Genomic DNA, 19,887 nt, shown 5'->3' with positions numbered 1-19,887 from the left:
ATCAAGTTGTCATGGAGGCCAAAAGACTATTATATATCACAATACAAGGACTTTAAAGAGAAAGAAGTCTGAAAAAAGGCCATACTTTTGTTTGTTTGTATGTTTGTTTGTTTAGAAATGATTGAGATCTTTGAATAAAATCAGAAGGATGTGGGGGGAAAAGGAACCTAACAATGTTTGAGCATCAGGCAGTATGAAAAACAATTCCATTCTTGAAAATTTTACAAAGAAACACAAAGAAGTTGGGTTAAAATCCAGAGTGATGCAGGCTATGATTAAGGGATCTAAAGGATGACATAAAATCAGAGAAAGGGTTTCTGACTGGGGTAGCCAAAGATAAGTGCCAGCAATCATGGTTCCTGAGCAGAGGAGTCTAAAAGAAAGAGAACAAAATAACCAGTTGAAAGCACAAAGGTCAGAAAAGTCATGTGGTGTACTGGAAAACTACAAGTGTATTGTATCCACTTAATGAGTAGAATACATGAAGAGAAAATAGTCAGATACAGGGGTAAGAAAGAAAGAAACGAGAAAAAGTTGTTTGGATGGGTTTTGTGCACTGAGTAGACTGTATTTTACTCAGGAAGCAATGGACAAATACTTTAAGCAGTATAATGTGGTTTTTAAAACACAAATTTTGGAGCCAAACTTATCAAACCCTATCTTTGCCAATTACTGACTTTGGACAAATTACTCACCCTCTTTTGTCTCAGTTTAGTCAACTATATAACCTCACAGGGTTTGTGAAGATAAAAGTGATTTGTTAAATATAAAGTACTTAATTTAAAATGGTGTCTGACAAGTAGTCATTACTCTGTACATTTTAGCTATTGAGCATAGGCATTACATAGTTCAATCTATTTCAGGCTGATCACTAGGACAGCAGTGTGTACGTCACAAACTTATCTCAGTAATATAAATGAGAAATGGTAACGGTATACTGTTTCAAAATGGAAGGACAAAAACAGATTCTAGAAATCTTCAAGATTTTGTTTCTGACCAGACACAGAGTAAGAAAAGCTAAGAAGTCTAAGGACAAATTTCAGGTTGCTGGATTGGGTAATGGTACTAGATAATGGTGCCACCTCTCAAGATAGAGAAGACAGGGAGGCGGAACAAAATTGTTTGATCAGATTTGAACATACTAAATTTTATTTTTATTTACTTAAGTAGGCTCCATGCCCAGCAGTTAGCCCGATGTGGGGCTTGAACTCACAACCCTGAGATCAAGACCCGAGCCAAGATCAAGAATCAGATGCTTAACCAACTGAGTCACCTAGGAACCCCTAAACATACTAAATTTTAGATACTTATGTTTATCCAAGTGGAGTAGATGAAAGCACTACAGATCTGAGGATTAGAAGTAATAACTGAAAGCATAGTTTGGGTGACAGTTACCAGTATTTACATGGTAACAGAAGCAACATCAGATAGTATCTAACCAATAAGACATTGGAGACTACTAGTTGTCTACCCAGTATCTATTCTCCTGTTACTGTTTAAAAAAAAAAAAAAAAAAAAAAAAAAAGGAAGGAAGGAAGGAAAAAAAAACCCTCCCATTCAAATTTTTGACTGGACATATGACTTTCTAAACTAAAGACTTTTTTTCTAGTCATCTTTTCAGCTAGCTAAGTGTTACCATGTTACCAAGTTCTAACCAATGGGATATGAGCAGAGTGATGGGTGCAACTTCTGACTGGATTCTCAAACAAAACAGGCAAGCCCTGTTCTTCAAAATTACTATTAGGAATTACAGTTCCTGCTAGCTGGAATACTAAACAGGTATTAAGTGACCTTATACCATGTGGATGAAAGTCACATCTAAGAACAGCAGAGAAATAAGATAAAATGAGATTAACCCACAGAGCAGATAAACCACACAAACTCAGATTTTTATATGAGAAAAAAAGTAATCAATACCAGTTTAATACATATAATGGGGATACTACACATAATACTATGGCATGTGGCAATGGCTTAGTAGAATGACAAGCAGGCTTAAAATGTAGTTAGTGACCCTCAAATATTTTAACAAGATATTAGGTAAAACAGTATCTTATGATACTGTAAAAGGTAAACAGATACACACTAACAAAACGTGTAATTCTAAGGGGAAGACGAAAAATTTAAGACTGCAGCTCCAACCCAGAACAACAACAAAGGCTAATCTCGCCTCCACACAAATCTCTAACTAAGCAGACCATAATCAATTATAATCTCCACCCAAATCTCTAACTAAGCAGACCATAATCAATCATAATCTCTTTCAGAACACTGCTTAAAATCTGTCTATTCTTGCTTCCAGTCTAGTTAATACTTGCATATATTTGACTGTGACTAGATTTATACATTATATATATATATATTTACATATGTATATATATATGTACATATTATCATGCATGCATATATATCTATATAGATATATATTATTTTCATATATATATATATGACTCATTTGCCAGGCATGATTAGATAATGTGGTATGTCACTTAAGTATATTTTTTCAGGTAATAAACTTCCCTAAGCAGTTCTGTTTCTAGTAGAATTCATTCTATCTATCTATCTATCTATCTATCTATCTATTTATTTATTTATTTATTTATTTATTTGACAGAGATTACAAGTAGGCAGAGAGGCAGGCAGAGAGAGAGGAAGGTAAGCAGGCTCCAAGCTGAGCAGAGAGCCCCTTGCGGGGCTCGATCCCAGGACCCTGAGATCATGACCTGAGCTGAAGCAAAGGCTTAACCCACTGAGCCACTCAGGCGCCCCTAGAATTCATTCTAAACTATACATTATACATTACCAATCTTTAAAAAAAGACTGTAATTAATCTAATTTATAATTTAACCTTTTATTGAGTACTTTATCTCATCATGGTATCAATTATTATATCTTAATAACGTCTTCCCAAGTTTGTTTACTCTAATTGTCCCTTTGTTATATAGTGACACTTGCAGCTAAATCCATCAGTGTTCCTGCTACACTACTACCACAGCTATCTAATAAAACAGGAAGACATGAAGGCTGCCACAGGATACCAGATGGCTTCCTAATGTTATTTTCCCAAGTCAACAGGCTTTTTAATTGAAGTATCATCAAACATTTCTTCATAATTAAATGCAAAAATTCTAATGCCTGTCTTCCTTGAAGCATATAAAAAACACAGATTTTTTAATGTATTGCTAGGTTTGCTCCTATTCTATTATATGGCAAAGGTTTCTGGAAGTTTAAGACATTCATGTATTTTATATCTATGTATTCCTATTTAGATTTTATATATTTAAACAATACATAGGAATTAATAGATCTTAACTCAGTATTCTATATATATGGTGGGCAAAATAAATGCTTTTATCAATGACTCTGTGCCTAAGGTATAAATGAAACATTGTTCCCTCCTCCAACAATAACTTGTTAGAACAAAGAGGAAAACAAACACCAAAAATATAGGAGCAAGTATGGTGACTTACGAGTTTCTGAGCACTTAAATTTTATTATAAAAAAAAAAATACTGTCAGGCGCCTGGGTGGCTCAGTGGGTTAAGCCTCTGCCCTGGGCTTAGGTCATGATCTCCGGGTCCTGGGATAGAGCCCAACATTGGGCTCTCTGCTCAGCGGGGAGCCTGCTTCCTCCTCTCTCTCTCTGCCTGCCTCTCTGCCTGCCTGTGATCTCTCCCTCTGTCAAATAAATAAATAAAATCTTTAAAAAAAAATAAAAGAAAGAAAGAAAGAAACTCAAAGCTATCCATTCACAATGAAGAATACAAATTCATTCTGAAAAGAATTAGACATTTATTTTTAAGAACTGAAATTCTATTAAAAAGTAGCTTCAAAACATAAAAGTCATGTTTTTTTTTTAAAACAATCAGAACTGTCATATGTATTTTCTAGGTTCTTGAAATTTTCAATAAGGCTCCAAAGCCAAAAATATTTTTTTAACCACTATGTGGTCTATGCACATAATTTTTAAAATATCACAATACTGATTTTTTTACTACATTTATGAATAGCATCTTTCCCAGAATCATATCTTAAGGTTCCCTGACTCCTTTTCCAACTTGAACTTCCCAACATATTGAAGGGTTATTAAGATGTGTTGAAAGTCTGAGCATATAGAAAGAAGCAACTACAATAAAGGCTGGCTGTAAAGGGATATACTTAGAGTCAAAGCAGCTTGGGTAAGGGCCCTAAAACCAAAACCTACCTTTGTTCCTTCTAGTTCTGTGACTTCATGTAGATTAATTTCTTTAAACCTCAGTTCCTTTCTATAAAGTGGGGTAATGATACTTATCTCATTAGGCCATTATAATAAATGAAATGACACATGAAATAAAACAATACCCCTGCTAAAAACAACTCCAATGTTTTAAGCCAATATAAATAGGAAAGAAAAACTTGTTGAGGTGAATATGGATTCACCTTTTTTAATTTTTTAAGTTTTTTAATGTAGAAACTGAATTTAGATTTATGGTAGTCCTTTCAAATTAGGTCACTGGAAAATCCTTTGTTATTCTCCAATATAATGTAACACTTTGTATTTAATGGTCACTAATTAAAATACATACATTTGAACAAGTAATCTATATTTTACCCTGACTTGAAAGTTAATAAAGCATATACATATTGATTTCCAAAATTGATTTGTTTTTGTATTACCAAATGTGACCTAGCAGCCATTAATTTCAATAGTGGTATGTGTTTTTTTTTTAAACTCTGTTAAAATTTTAAACATAGTTCATCATTAAATGTCTCTTGAATTCATTAGATCCCCCCTTTACTCTTCTTCACCCCAATTTTTAAACCTTGTGTGTCAATTTAATTATTTGTGTATATGTGTGTGTGTGTGTGTGTGTGTGTGTGTGTATCCTAAAAAGCTTACATAGGTTTAAAAGAACTACATTCCTAAAATTATCTACAAAATGCATTGAAATATTTCTCTTCTCCTTTAATGCCCACTATTGAATATAATGAAACTGGTATTGGTTTCATGTTGCTTTCCATGTGTTAGCAAATTGTGTCTAAGAGGAAACACACAGACACACAAACAAAAAACCACACAGATTATTTGTATCTTTTTTATGATTACATTTATCAATTCTATTTTGATGTTCTTTCATCCTACACCTTACCTGATTCAACCAAATCAAATTATATGTACAGATGAGTATCTGATAGAATTACTATTTTCTTTAAATTTCTTCTAAATATTTATAATTGAACTCCAAAAAGATTCTCATATGTAATTCTTCAGTTCTTCCCTATCAAAAGTCCAAACAATATATAATGAGATACATATTTTTTATTCTAAAATAACAAAAATGTAATCTTACAAGGATTATAGAATTAACAAATAACAATATAACCACGGCTTTTAGTAATTCTTAAGAAATTACTTACGCCAGACTGAAAATTAGTATAATGATTTCCTAAAATTCACACATATTAAAAAATCCCTTCGGGAAAAAGGCATGGCACCTAGGCTCAACACTTTTATTCAACATTATATTGGTGTTACTTCCCAGCACAATAAGGTAAGAAAAACAATGAAATAAAAAAGTAAACCTTTATGACTGGACATGATCATCTGTAGAAAATCCTAAGGAATCTACAAAAACTATATAATATATTAATTTAGCAATATGGACAAGTCATATGTATTTCTATATACTATCAAGGAATGACTGGAAAATGAAATCTCAAAACATTACCACTTATGAAAGCACTAAAAAATACTAAATGCTTGAGAGAGAAATTTAGTAAAATGTGAGTAAGACTTATATGCTAAAAACTACAAAACACTTCTGAGATGAACTATAGATGATCTAAATAAATGTAGAGATACACCAGGTTCATGAAACAGAAAAGCCAGTATTTTTAAGATATCAAGTACCCTCACTTTAATTTACAAATTCAACACTATCCCAGTAAAAATTCCAGCAGGTTATTCAATGGAGGAAGGACGAACCTTTTCTTTTTTTAATGGTGCTATATGAACTAGACATCCAAAAAATAAACCCCGACCATATATCACACCTTAAACAAAATTAATTCAAGGACTTAAATGTAAAATGTAGAAATATAAGACTTTGATCAAAAACATATAGAAGATAACCTAAGCGACTTGGAGCTAAGCACAGACATGGTAGAAGTCATAAAACAAAAACTACTAAACTGGACCTCATCAAAATTAGACTTTTCCTCTTCAAAAGACCCGTTTAATAGGATGAAAAAAATTAGCTACAGAGTAGGGAAAAAATACCTGCACACACACCTGACAAAGAACTAGTATCTAGAATATATAAAGAACTTTAAAAACTCAACAGTAAAGAAACAATCCAATTAGACAATGGGCAAAAGACAGGAAAAGACATTTTATCAGAGAGGATATAAATCTGTATATTTTACGGCAAATAAGCACATGAAGAGATGAGCACTGAAATATCATTAGCTATTAGGGAAATGCAATAAAACAACAAGATAGCAATATTCACTATGTGTTATGTACTGAATGTTTATATTCCTCCAAAATGCATGTGCTAAAACTCTAACTACTAATGTGATGGTGTTTGAGGTGGTGACTTAAGGAGGTAATTAGATTTTTTTTAATATTTTGCCTCAGTTTTATTGAGATATAACTGACATACAACATTATATGAGTTTATGGTGTACAACATGTTGATTTGATGCATTTATATATTGCAAAATGACCACCACCACATCATTAGCTAACACCTCCATCCGGTCACAAAACCACGCATCTCTGAAGGCCAGCTGTTATTTCTTCCTTTCATGGAATGCACACTATATTATTCCCTGTATTTCCAGTCTTTCCCTCGCTAGGAGGAAATTCAGAACTAAATGTAACGCTCAGTTGTGACATTCACCTTGTGCCACAGCTCCTGCACTTTCTGCTTACTCCTCAGCACTGCTTCTGGTTTTCCTTTTTTATTTTTCAAACATCTCTCTAAATGTGATCTTCATTACAGGCCTCCTCACCTCATGAAAATTAGACAGGCATAAATTATAAACAAGCATCAAGGCCCTCCTTTGACTATCAGCATCTAAGGCAGTAAAAAGAATAAAACGTTCTGCAGAAGGGCTTCCTCTGGGCCACTGAGCTATTCTGCCATCTCCTCTGCCAAGTGTATGCTTATGGACTAGTATCATCCAATTTCCTAGGCCACATATCTCTAAGATGATAGGGAACACAAAGACAGTGGTGGCTGGGAAGTGTGACTCAGTATCACAACACCTACGCTGCACAGGGCTTCAAAGCAAAGCAAAATGAAACAAAAGAAACCTGGCAAAATCTTCTCTGGCCTAAGGAATTCAAGAGAGCTGACAAACACAGATGAAGCAAAAGCAGTTCCTACAACGTGCCAAGGGCTATCCCCAACATTCTCCCTGGTAGGATCTTCCGACTATTCTCCCAGTTAACATTTTTAAAAATTTATACTCAATTAACTTATGCATAATGTATTATTAGTTTCAGAGGCAGAATTCAGTGAGTAATCTGTCTTATATAATACCCATTGCTTATTGTATCACAAGTCTTCCTTGATGTCTATCACTCAAGTTACCCCAATCCCCCACCCTGCTCCCCTCCAGCAACCCTCAGTTTGTTTCATATGATAATCTCTTACGGTTTGTCTTCCTCTCTAATTCCATCATATTTTCCCTCCCTTCCACTATGATCCTGCTTTGTTTCTTAAATTCCACATATGACTTGATATCATATAATAACTGTCTTTCTCTTTTCTCTGTCTTATTTTACTTAGCATAATACCCTCTAATATCATCCACATGATTGCAAATGGCAAGATATCTTTTTTTTTTTTTTTGATGGCTGACAAGTATTCCATTGTATATACATACTACATCTTCTTTATCCATTCATCTGTCAATGGATATCTAGGCTCTTTCCATAGTTTGGCTACTGTGGACACTGCTGCTATGAACATTGGGGTGTAGGTGCCCCTTCAGATCACTACATTTGCATCTTTGGGGTAAACCCAAAACCACAAAATCTTTGGAGTAGTGCAATTGCTGGTTTGCAGGGTAGCTCTATTTTCAACTTTTTGAGGAACCTCCATACGATTTTCCAGAGTGGCTGCACCAGCTTACATTCCCACCAACAGTCTAAGAGGGTTCACCCTTTTTCACATCCTCGCCAACATCTGTCATTTCCTGACTTGTTAATTTTAGCCATTCTGACCAGTGTAAGGTGGTATCTCATTGTGGTTTGATTTGTATTTCCCTGATGCCAAGTGATGTGGAGCCTTTTTTCATGTGTCTGTTGGCCATTTGTATGTTTTCTTTGGAGAAATGTCTATTCATATCTTCTGCCCATTTCTTGAAGGGATTCTTTGTTTTTTAGGTGTTGAGTTTGGAAAGTTCTTTATAGATTTTGGATACTAGCCCTTTATCTGATAAGACATTTGCAAATATCTTCTCCTATTCTGTCAGTTGTCTTTTGGTTTTATCAACTGTTTCCTTTGCTGTGCATAAGGTTTTTCTCTTGATCAAGTCCCAAAAGTTCATTTTTGCCTTTGTTTCCCTTGCCTTTGGAGATGTGTCTAGCAAGAAGTTGCTGTGGCAGAGATCACAGAGTTTGCTCTGTTCTCTAGGATTTTGATGGATTCCTGTCTCACATTTAGGTCTTTCATCCATTTTGAGTCTATTTTTGTGGGAAATAATTAGTTTTAGATGAGGTCACAAGGGCGAGACTCATATGATGGTATTACTGTTCTTCTAAGATAAGGAGCGAAGAGAGTGCTCTCCCCCACCTAAGAACACAGCAAGAAGTCAGCCATCTGTAAGTCAATAAGAAAATCCATATCTGGAAAGCAAATAGGAAAGCATGCTTATGCTCTTGGTCTTTCCAGCCTCTAGAACTGTGAAAAATATATTCTTATGGTTTAAGCCATCCACTTTCTGGTATTTTGTTATCCAGATGAGCTAAGTAAGACACTACCAGAAACGGTAAAATAAATAATAAAAAAAATAATAAAAACCAAAAAAAGAATGGGTAAAATAAAAATTGTGATGATATCAAATGTCGGAAAGGATGAAAGAAACAATCATGCATACGCTGTTTGGAAGAATGGAAAATGTAAAACATTCTGGCAGTTTCTCACAAAACTAAACATACAACCCAGCAACTATACTCTTAATTGTACTTGAACCCGAGTGCAGAACCCTCCCTTCACCTCCATCATCCCAACCCCAAGCCCAACCCCGGAAGGGAGGGATGTGAACTCTTCATTATGGAGGAAGTTCTGAATGGACCAGAGCAAAGACAGTATCTGGGCATTCTAGAGATGAGTGTTGAAAAAGGACTTCAAAACCACCTACATTTGACCTCAGTCTGTACTTTCTAATTAACTCCTTCTTTCCAGTTATCTTTTAACTCAGACAAAACAAAAATAAAAACAAAAAACAAAAACAAAACAAAACAAAAAAACCCTACAGGCAAAGGATCCCTTGACAGAAATCCAATAAGAACTGCCCCTACACTAGCAAGACCCTGCATGACTGACCCCAGGGCAATGATCAACCTGACCTTTACTGTCCAGCAGCACATACCCACGTACATTTGTCCCACATTTTCCTTACATAAACCAGGAGTATTTTCAGCACTTTGCATAGTCTTTGAGACATCAGTTAGCTATCTTCCTGGTGTTGGCCTCACCAAAATAAAGTCCTTTCTTATTTCACCACCATTTGTCTATCTGCCCTTGGATGTTGCCAGTGGCAAGTGGCTAGCTGAACCTGGTCTGTTTGGGACCCCACAGAACAGGTGCTCTTGCTCGGGCCCAGTTACAGTATGAATGGTACACAGAGTAGACAAATCAGACAACTGGCATGAACTGTCTTCTACAGCCACCAGGGCAGTGAGGCACACAGGGTCCTACAGCCCACTCCCCAAGGGTCCCTCTGCCCATTTACTCCTCAAGCACACACACAAGCAGCCAGCTTCATGCATTCCCAAAGAACATTTATCCCAGAGAAATAAAGACTTATGTTCACACAAAAACCTGTATGTGAACATTTTTGGCAGCTTTATTCATAATAGCCAAAAACTGGAAACAACCCAATGTCCTTCAACAGGTAATAGTTAACCAAATTATGGTATAATCATAACATGGCCTACTACGCAGCAGTAAAACCAACAAACTATTGATTTACAACTGGGAAAAATTACCAGGGAATTAAGCTGAGTGGGGTGGGGGGGCAATCTCAAAGGGTTATACACAATATTCTTGAAATGACAAAATTTTTAAAATGGAGAAATAGATTAATGGTTGCCAGGAATAAAGGACAAGGAAAGGCACAAAAAGGCAAAAGGTATGCCTATATAAGGGGAATAGGAGGAATCTTATGGTGAGGGACATGTTTTATATCTTTATAAATGCAAATACCCTGGTTATGCTATATTACTGTTTTGTAAGACATTACCATTTGAGGAAACTGGGTGAGTATATATGTAGAATCTCTGTATTATTTCTTATGACTATGTATGTGAACCTATAATTATCTCAAAATAAATAGTTGAATTCAGAAAAATCAAGCAGACCTTTATGTAAAAATTGACTAATCTATATATTCAAAATCATCCTAATCAAAATCCTACCACATTTTTCATCTTTTGTAGAAACTGATGAGCTGATTTTAAATATTCATGAAGAACTATACAGTTCAAAAGGCTATGCTTCACATAGGAAATGTTTCCTCTGATTTCTGCATAGAAATTAAAAGCTTAATTAGTTAATTTATTTCATATTATTTTGTTCTATTATATACTCATTTGGAATTAAACTATGTTTTAAGTTCAAAGTTCAAAACTACTGCTGATTAAAATGCCATTTAAAGGCCCCATTAACAATTAGGTGCATCACATTACAATCTCTGCCCTAAAGGAAATCATGTTGCGTACTGTTAAGTTTAAATGTAGATAGATCAGACAACTGAAGACAAATGGCAAATGGCCCATGAAATTCTATTTTATAAAGTTTTGTTTCTATGTATTCATCCCCAAATAATTTACTGCCAAACTTAAACAAAGGTAGCAATAACCAAAACCACAACAAACCATTTTTTAAAAAAAACAAGTCCAATAAAATTTTAATCACAATGCAAGTCCAAAGAAATTGACTTTTGTCTGGTCTATGATGGGAGAGAGTAGCAGCTTTCTTAAAGACTGAGCTCAGCATTCCCTCTCTCAGTTTATCTGCATTTCTATTTCCTGAGCATATCATGTCCTATATCTCTTACTGATCAAGAGATCAGTAAATACCAGAAGGCTTCCTGAAAATGAAGTCCTGTGATGCTCTATCCCAGGAACAAAAGAAAAAGGTGTACAAAGAGGATATGGCGGGGCATCTGGGTGGCTCAGTGGGTTGGGCCTCTGCCTTCAGCTCAGGTCATGATCTCAGGGTCCTGGGATCGAGCCCCACATCGGGCTCTCTGCTCAGCAGGGAGCCTGCTTCGCCCCCCCACACACACCTGCCTCTCTGACTACTTGTGATCTCTGTCAAATAAATAAATAAAATATTAAAAAAAAAAAAAAGAGGATCTGGCATAAGGGGACAGGATCACACTACACTGGCATAATCACAACTTTAACATTTAATAAGGATTCTTAAGACATTTTATATCCTACACTTATTTAACTCAACTATAGCTATTTCACTAAACAAATGAACTTTCGAAACATTAAAATATTTTCCTGGCATGCACGGCATTACCATGCATTAGCTGGAACCTGGCATATTGTTCTGAAAAGTTTATCTATCCCTAAAACATAATCTGGCACAATACCATAGAAAAGAAACTAAACATTCAAGGGATTCAAGCCTCCTCATAGTAACCTATAATCTTTTTACTACTGTGACTCACATTTGACACTTCAAACCAGCACTCACACATATCTGTATTTATAAACACATACACCCCTAAAATATTATCTCATAAAATAATGACCCATACTACATGTCATGTGTTCTGGTTTTACTCTAACATCTTTGTTGAGGTTCTAATTTTTTTTCTCTTTTAAAAAGGGTGGTCACAGCGCACTAAATTAGTGGGGTCCCTAAATTAAGGGGTCCCTATGCCACCTTTAATTTGTAAAACACTGCTATACCATTGTAATTAAATGTTAACATCTGGGGAATCTTGATGAAGAGTACTGAGGAATTCTTTGTATTTTTTTGTAAATCTAAAATCTAAAATTTTCAAAATAAAAAATAAATTTAATATCCCAGTGACAATGTCTCATATACCTTTATATTTCCTAACTTCCTCTACCCTTCCCCTACTGTCACACAATTTTTTGCATATAGCATGTTCTTAATATACACATGCTACATAAAACTTATGGGAAGGTATAGATTAGAAATGACTTCATAAGGGGAGTAAATCTTTAGCTGGGCCTTCAAAGCAACACAAGATTTCAGTTGGTGAAGTAGGAAAAAGAAGATATACAAAGGGACATGGATTAAAAATTAACACTTGGTTTCATGCTTATAAAACAATTTTAATCTATTAATGAAGACTCAAAGACCAAGAATACATTCACAAAAAATTACCAAAGGCCCTATTAAAGAAAAATAAAAGGTGATATATAGTAAAATAAATATATATATATATTAATTAATTTAAAAAAAACCTGTGAGTGTACTTAGTGTACTTATATAAATTCACTGAGTGCCAGGAATGAAGTCTTATTAGAACATTATAAATTAGAAGTAAACATTATACCTCAAAATTCTGTTCCATTATGTTTCCACCTTTACTCAAACTCTCCATAATGGCCTTATTTCGAAGAATATCTTCTTCACTAAGATGTTCTCTTCTTTTTCTTGATTCTAAAACAAGTCCATTCACCAGATAAAAGTCTGCCAAAAAGTTTCCTACTCTTTCCTAAAATGAAATTAAATAATCAAAATAATAAAATATTCAAATATTTCAAAATAATAAAATGAATTGTTTATCTTAGATTAAAAAAAAAGTTTCAAAATAATATACACGTTTTTCCATAACATGTAACATTTAGGTGAAAATAAATACTCCCTTTGGTAATTGAGCTTATCAAATTATCTTACACATTCTATTAAATTGAAAAATATTTAAACTATACATTTCACATTTATAAACGAAAATTTTAAACACACAAGATGTATGGTAGTTAATCTGCAAATGAATTAAATCTAAATAAAAATACCACATAGTATTCCTTTAGAATCTATTCCCAAGTAGCACAAAGCTATCCGAAAACTTTACTTAGCTGATATTCAATCATGAGTAACAAGGAGGGGTCAGGGATAATTACTGTTCCCATTTTATAGACAGAAAAAAAAAGTAGAATAAAAAGAAATACTCTAATTCACATAGGAATCCCTAGCACAACTAGAAATAATTACCTGCTCCAATACTCTATTCTCTAACAAGACCTAACTTCAAGTTACGGTTGCTTGCTGCTTTCAGTAAAGAAGAGAGAACAACAGAATAGTCTTGCTCACCAATACAATTACAATTAAGTGTTTACATTATGGATTAGGGATAAGGAAATGCAAGTGATATAAATGGTATCAAGGAAACAGTTGTTCTTTCCTTTCAATGAAGACCTCCTTCAACATTAACCTTCAACCTTTTTCAGACCCATGGGCGGTCAATTTCAAACACCCTGCTATAAAAACCATGATCAAAAGCTTACTGAAAACAAGCTTCCCATTTCTAACTGCATGAAAATCACTTGGTCTCCATCTTACTGATGTTTTCGGGCATTCCAAAACTACGTGTTTAGGGCTGTTTTCATGTCCACCTTGCTATTGGTGGCCTTCTTACCAGTCATCAAAAAGTAAAGCATTCTGCACCTGTTTCTACCTATAAAATGGGAACCGTAAGTATTACTGACTCCCTCCTTACCTGTCAAAGATTTAAGAAGATCACCTAGACGCTGTTCAAGAGCTTTGAGCTGCTTAGCAGTAGCACTAGATGAATAGCAGCTTCAATTTTTATCTTCTCTTGAGGTGATCCTTCTAATGCTGTCCAGAAGAACAGAGTACAAACAAATAAGACTTCAAGCCAACAAATGGATTGCAGTGTGGGAGCTTACAACTGGGAATCCTATACTATTTGCTGCCAAATATGCTTTGAAAATAAAGTTCATGAACCCACATCTAATAGTGAGAATTTATCTGTGGTTGAGAAATTCTGAGGAGGTAATTCTCAGTTTTTGAAATCTTATAATAAAACAGCATTTATTAAAAGTAAATCATCATATCAATAAAAATTTTAAGTATATATGCTTCATAATCCAACCATTCCATTTTTTGCTATCTATAAGAGACAATGCAAGGATATATAAATGGATGGTAAATGCAACATCACTTGTAATAGCAGAAAACTGGACACAATTGTGTGTCATTTATCACAATGTCCATAAATAAGAGACTAGATAAATAAACTACAATATATCCATACAATGGAATACTATGCAGTTGCTAAAAAGAATGAAGTGGTACTACTGATAAGAAAAAGTTTTCTAAACATACTAAAGAGTGAAGAAAAAAGCTACAAACAACACAATATAACACTAGAAAAAATAAATAACAACTAAAGCTAGATATTACTATGGATACATATTTATGTATGCAGAGAATAAAAAATGATCTAGAGGATATACAAATGCATAATTCTCTACAAAGTACTCTGGGGACTGAGTTAGTAATAAGGGCTTTTTTCATATTTATGTATAAGGTTGTGTGGTGGTTAATTTTGTGTCAATTTAACTAGACTATGGTGCCCAGTTGTCTGGTCTAACACTGCCTAGATGTTACTGTGGAGGGTTTTTTTGGTTGTGGTTTTTTTTTTTTTTTTTGGTGTAATAAAACCCTTCCCACCTTCTTTCTCTATATCCAAATCTTTGTATATAGGTACACATGTATCTACATGTAGAAATATAGATATAGAAAGAGAGTGATCTCCTACCAATTTCCTCCTCAGAGAACCCTAATACAACCATTTTTGCTTTTCCGGTAAGAATATATTCATTTCTACTGTGTGTAATAAAACATAATTTTTAAAACCCAATTGTTGAAAGCAGTAGATCATGGCCCTCACCTATGTGATTTCTTCTTTTTTTTTTTTTTTAAGATTTTTCTTTTAAATAATCTCTACATCCAATGTGGGACTCGAACTCCTAAGCCTGAGATCTAGAGTTGCATGCTCCACTGACCGAGCTAGCCAGTTGCCTCTGTGATGACTTATTAATTGTATTTAAAACTTTATGAAATGCTTCTCATAGGTCTATTTAAAAATTTTTAAATATATTTTGAATAGCCTTATATAACCTCTTGCTGACAGATGAAATGGGAATTACGGAAAGAATTTACAATTCACAAATGAGGGAACCTCCATGGAAATTTAATTTAATGACTGTTATAGAAATGAAAGCTTATTTATTTTTTTAGAAACATAAGCTTATTTAATTCTAGTCATACGAATGGAATACTGAGAAACAGATACTGAGTGAGTAAATAGTTTAGAAGTCTAAAAGTAGAAAGAAAAAAGAAAGGTCCAGGGAAACGAATTCAAAAGTGTATCCCTCTTTGTGGTCTTAAGGAATAAAAGCATTAGAAATGTAATGGAACCATGTTTCCCTGTGAATAACAAGGCAGCTGACAGCAAGAATGTTTCTCAACAAAAGTCAAATGAGCTAAACTTTCTCTCTCCAATTTTGTAAGAATATCTTCTAACTCTGCAAACAACCATTATAATTCCCTATCTGGATTAAGGAGGAGGGAATAAACCATTGGGAGACAATTCAGTAAGTTACTTCTTCCGCACTTCCACCACATTATTTTGGTAACATGAAATACTGAGCAATTTTTAAAGTTGAAAAATTAAGATTTACACATACTGTTTTATCTTCCCGAAAAAGCCATCCTGTTTGGGCACGCGTGAAAGAAATTGATTTGGTTGATAAAGTTGCAGAGTAAATATCACTACTCATTAAAATGTCAACCTCTTCTTCTGTTTCCATCTCTGATTCCTGCAGTGAGGGTATAAGTTAAATATAAGAATCTAGGTTTTCAAAGGTTATTAGTACTACATATGAAAATATCAACAATTAGATGTTACAGAGTTTAAAACCAAAAAGGACAGATTCTAAAAAATGTTAAGTCTTAATCTAAAAACCAATTACAGAAGTTTTAACTCTGCATCTCTAAATGAGTTAGAATTATGGCTAATTATAAATCTGTAAATATGGGGCACATAAAATACAGTACTCTTATACTATTAAAGATAGGTCATGGAAACAATACTGGATTACGGATTACAGAAATATAGAGTATGTAGAGCAATTTTAAAAGATTAAGTTGAGAGGTCTGAGACAAAATTCCCTTATCAAGGTTTTCTTCAAATATAGATCAATCTTACTTTAACTCTTTTTCCTCCAAAGACCCACCACTATCATTTGAGCCTTTCTTTCCCAATAACTGTAAGTGGAAGGAATGGAAGGAGAAAGGAAGAGAAAGAGAGGAGAGAAGGAAAGAAGAAAAGAGATCCTCTCTATATTCCTTATAGCAAGAAAGGGAACCTGAAAATAAAAAACCATGGTTTCAAAACTTAATAATTAGTCTTGTTTCTGGTTTATCCTCTAAATACTTCCCAGTGCTGATACACAATAATTGATTAATAATTATTTTTTTTAATGAGAAAAAAGGTTTGTGCTTGCTTCAGAGACAGAAGACTAAAGGATCAGGTACAGAGGGTAAATGAGTAGGTATAAAATGAGGTTCTATTCTGTAATAGGCCAAGAAGAGAATCTCTGATACTTAGGACTACAGGGCCCTAAGGGGAAAGAAAGGAGAAAAAAGTCATAAACTAGAGAAGTGACTAGGGAATAAGAATTGTCCACAAGGTTTTATGATGACTAGAGGCTCTATTTCCCCTATCTCCAGATTTCTAGCTTCCTAAGAGGCCCATTTTCTATTCTTAACCACTAAACTTCATCCAGATATAATCTATTTCTGAACTTATGAGTCTACAGGAAAAAAAAAAAAACAAAAACAAAAACCAACACAGCAATACCCTGGGACTGGAACAGGGCCATTTCCTTCACCCTTACAAGTGAAGAATGAAAAATCTTGACATTAATCCTAAAGCTGTAAGAGGTGAAAATGTAGCTCCGGTAACCAAACTAACTCTGAACACAATTTCTAAAGAAAAACTATAGCTGGCATAGGTATAGAACTGTCAGACATTATGTTTCAAATATACTCTAAATCAATTAGGATTTCATGTATTAGCTTCAGATCAATACTATATACAACACTGTCTATGAAGAAATTTGCCTTAAGTTTCAAAAACCCTCTTTTTAAACAAACTTTTGCAACATAACTCTTCTAAAAATCATAGACTGGCCATCTCCTAACCACATCATTGAAAAAGATCAATCATTAATAACATTTGTTCAAGAAACATTTATTGAACAGTTATTATTTATGTATGTATATTAGAATAAACAACTATTCCCTGCCTTGAGAACTGATGCTCAAAATCAAGCTTTTCTATATTTTTTTAGGTATAAAACACACACACACATATACCCTAAATACCAATCCTTTCATAATTCCATTGCTACTTTAAGATTAGCTAATATTTTCACTAGTAGCCTTACTCTCTGGCTTCTATTTCAATGCCATGCTTCTAGCTCACTTGTTGCCTAGGCAGCTATCCCATTGTCTTTAATATGCAAGAGGTCAAATTATTTAATAAATTATCCAAAAGTCTAGAATAAAGGCTGGTGAACTATGGCCAGTAGGCAAAATCCAGTGTACCACCTGTGTTTATAAATAAATTGGAGTATAGCCACACTCATTCACTGAAATACTGTCTATACCTATTTGTAGGTATAAACTCTAAAAGCAGAGTTGAGTAGTTGTGACAGAGACAGAGACAGTGACAGAGACCATCTGGCCCAAAAAATATATATAAATACCTAACATATTTACTATTTCTCCCTTTACAGAAAGCGTTTGCCAAACTCCAGCCTGGAATGTATTGATGCACTGTATTAGGTACCAGAGAATACAACTAAAGGAACCATGGGGAGCAGAGGAAGAATGCTACATAAATGAATATAGCATTAGAAGTACTATAGTACCAGATTCAGTAGGAGCATAAACAAAATAATGGTCACCTGACAAAGGAGGAAGTAACACTAAGTAGATGCCCCAAAAGTATGGAAGTACAAGAAGAAGAGCATTCCAGGAGGTGGAAACAATGTGAACAAAGAAATGAGGATCTAAATGGAATGGCACATCTGAAAAACTGCAAAGAGCTCAGTATGAGGGTATCTAAGATAGTAAATTAAAAATAGGCTGGAAAAGTAAGCAAAAGCCAGGTCACAGAAGGTTCCAGGTCATGTTAAGGAATTTGGATTTCATTCTTTAGGAAACAGGGATCTTTTAAAGTATCATTAAAGAAGGCAGGTTTCACGAAGTTGCTTTCAATGTTCAATCTATCTCTGATATGTGGGATAATTTAGAAGGAGACAAGAAGGGGACCAGGATGATCATGTTTTTGATGACCATTTTGTAACGGTCCAGTTGAGAGATAATGAATATCTGAATTGTGGCAGTAATGGTATGATTAAAAAGAGGTAATTATAAGACATTAGGGAGACAGAAATGACCACACTTGTTCTCTAATTAGGAAACATGGAATACAAGAAAATATTTCAAAAATAACTCACAGTCTCCTGACTGAATAGAGAATGATGTCATTCATCAAAGGAAGGACAATGGGAGAGAGGGCAGGTTTGGAGTTTAGAGGGGAAAAAAAAGAATTAAGTTTTAGATAAGCTGAATTTTGAAGTACTTGACGTCCATTAGAAACTTAAGTAGATAGATCTCCACTGAGAGATCTATCATCAACCCATGGCAGGTAGCTCAAGATGTAGGAATGGAAGAGATTATTCTGACGGTTTGTCACAAAGAGAACCACATCGAGGGTACACCAATATTCAAGAGATGGCAGAGAAGGGGCGCCTGGGTGGCTCAGTGGGTTAAGCCTCTGCCTTTGGCTCAGGTCATTATCTCAGGGTCCTGGGATCGAGTCTCACACTGGGCTCTCTGCTCAGTGGGGAGCCTGCTTCCCTTCCTCTCTCTCTGCCTGCCTCTCTGCCTACCTGTGATCTCTGTCTTTCAAATAAATAAATAAAATATTAAAAAAAAAAGAGAGATGGCAGAGAAAAAGGAACAGGCAACAAAGAATAAGAAGAGAAGGGAAAAGATCGTTTGACCAAAGTCAAATCGTAAGGAAATTATAATTTTAAGAACTAAGTTACCAATAATAGACCAAGAAGTCTGATAAAGACAGGGTTGAAGTAAGTACATTGATTTTAGCAAATGACTCAAAACTAACATCATCTAAAACATCAAACATATACATTTCCAGATCTTCCAGTTCTATCACTGGCACCACCATCATTCCACTCTTCAAGGCAGAAGCACTATACTTACCCTTAAATCTTTCTAATTGTTTTTTTTTTAAGATTTTTTTTTATTTATTTGAGAGTAAGAGAGAGAGAGCATGAAAAGGGGGAGGGTCAGAGGGAGCAGACTCCCTGCCAAGCAGGGAGCCCGATGCGGGACCCAATCCCGGGACTCCAGGATCATGACCTGAGCCGAAGGCAGTTGCTTAACCAACTGAGCCACCTAGGCGCCCAAATCTTTCTAATTCTTAATTCACTACATTCAAACTACTACCAAATCACAATCTTTCATTCTTGGAAATGTAAGTCATAGTTTTTTTAGGTATTCATTGTACAATCCTAGTTAAGAGCCTTATCACTACTCAACTGTAGAACTGTAAAAAA

General features: G+C 34.6%; 1 protein-coding gene across 1 annotated transcript in view; it reads right to left on the bottom strand.

Annotated features, from left to right (window-relative positions):
• ANKRD13C (ankyrin repeat domain 13C) overlaps positions 1-19,887 on the bottom strand; it is a 98,342-nt gene that overhangs the window by 16,637 nt on the left and 61,818 nt on the right. The window contains exons 8-9 of the mRNA XM_080800334.1: positions 15,922-16,053; positions 12,759-12,920 (exon numbers count right to left, since the gene is read on the bottom strand). Of these exons, the coding sequence (XP_080656460.1) occupies positions 12,759-12,920; positions 15,922-16,053 (294 nt within the window). The remainder of the gene's footprint in view (positions 1-12,758; positions 12,921-15,921; positions 16,054-19,887) is intronic.

This window comes from Martes martes, assembly GCF_963455335.1.
Source record: "Martes martes genome assembly, chromosome: 4".
Classification (NCBI taxonomy): Eukaryota; Metazoa; Chordata; class Mammalia; order Carnivora; family Mustelidae; genus Martes; species Martes martes.
Note: the sequence above shows the minus strand (reverse complement) of the source record. Positions and strands in the feature narration are given on the sequence as shown.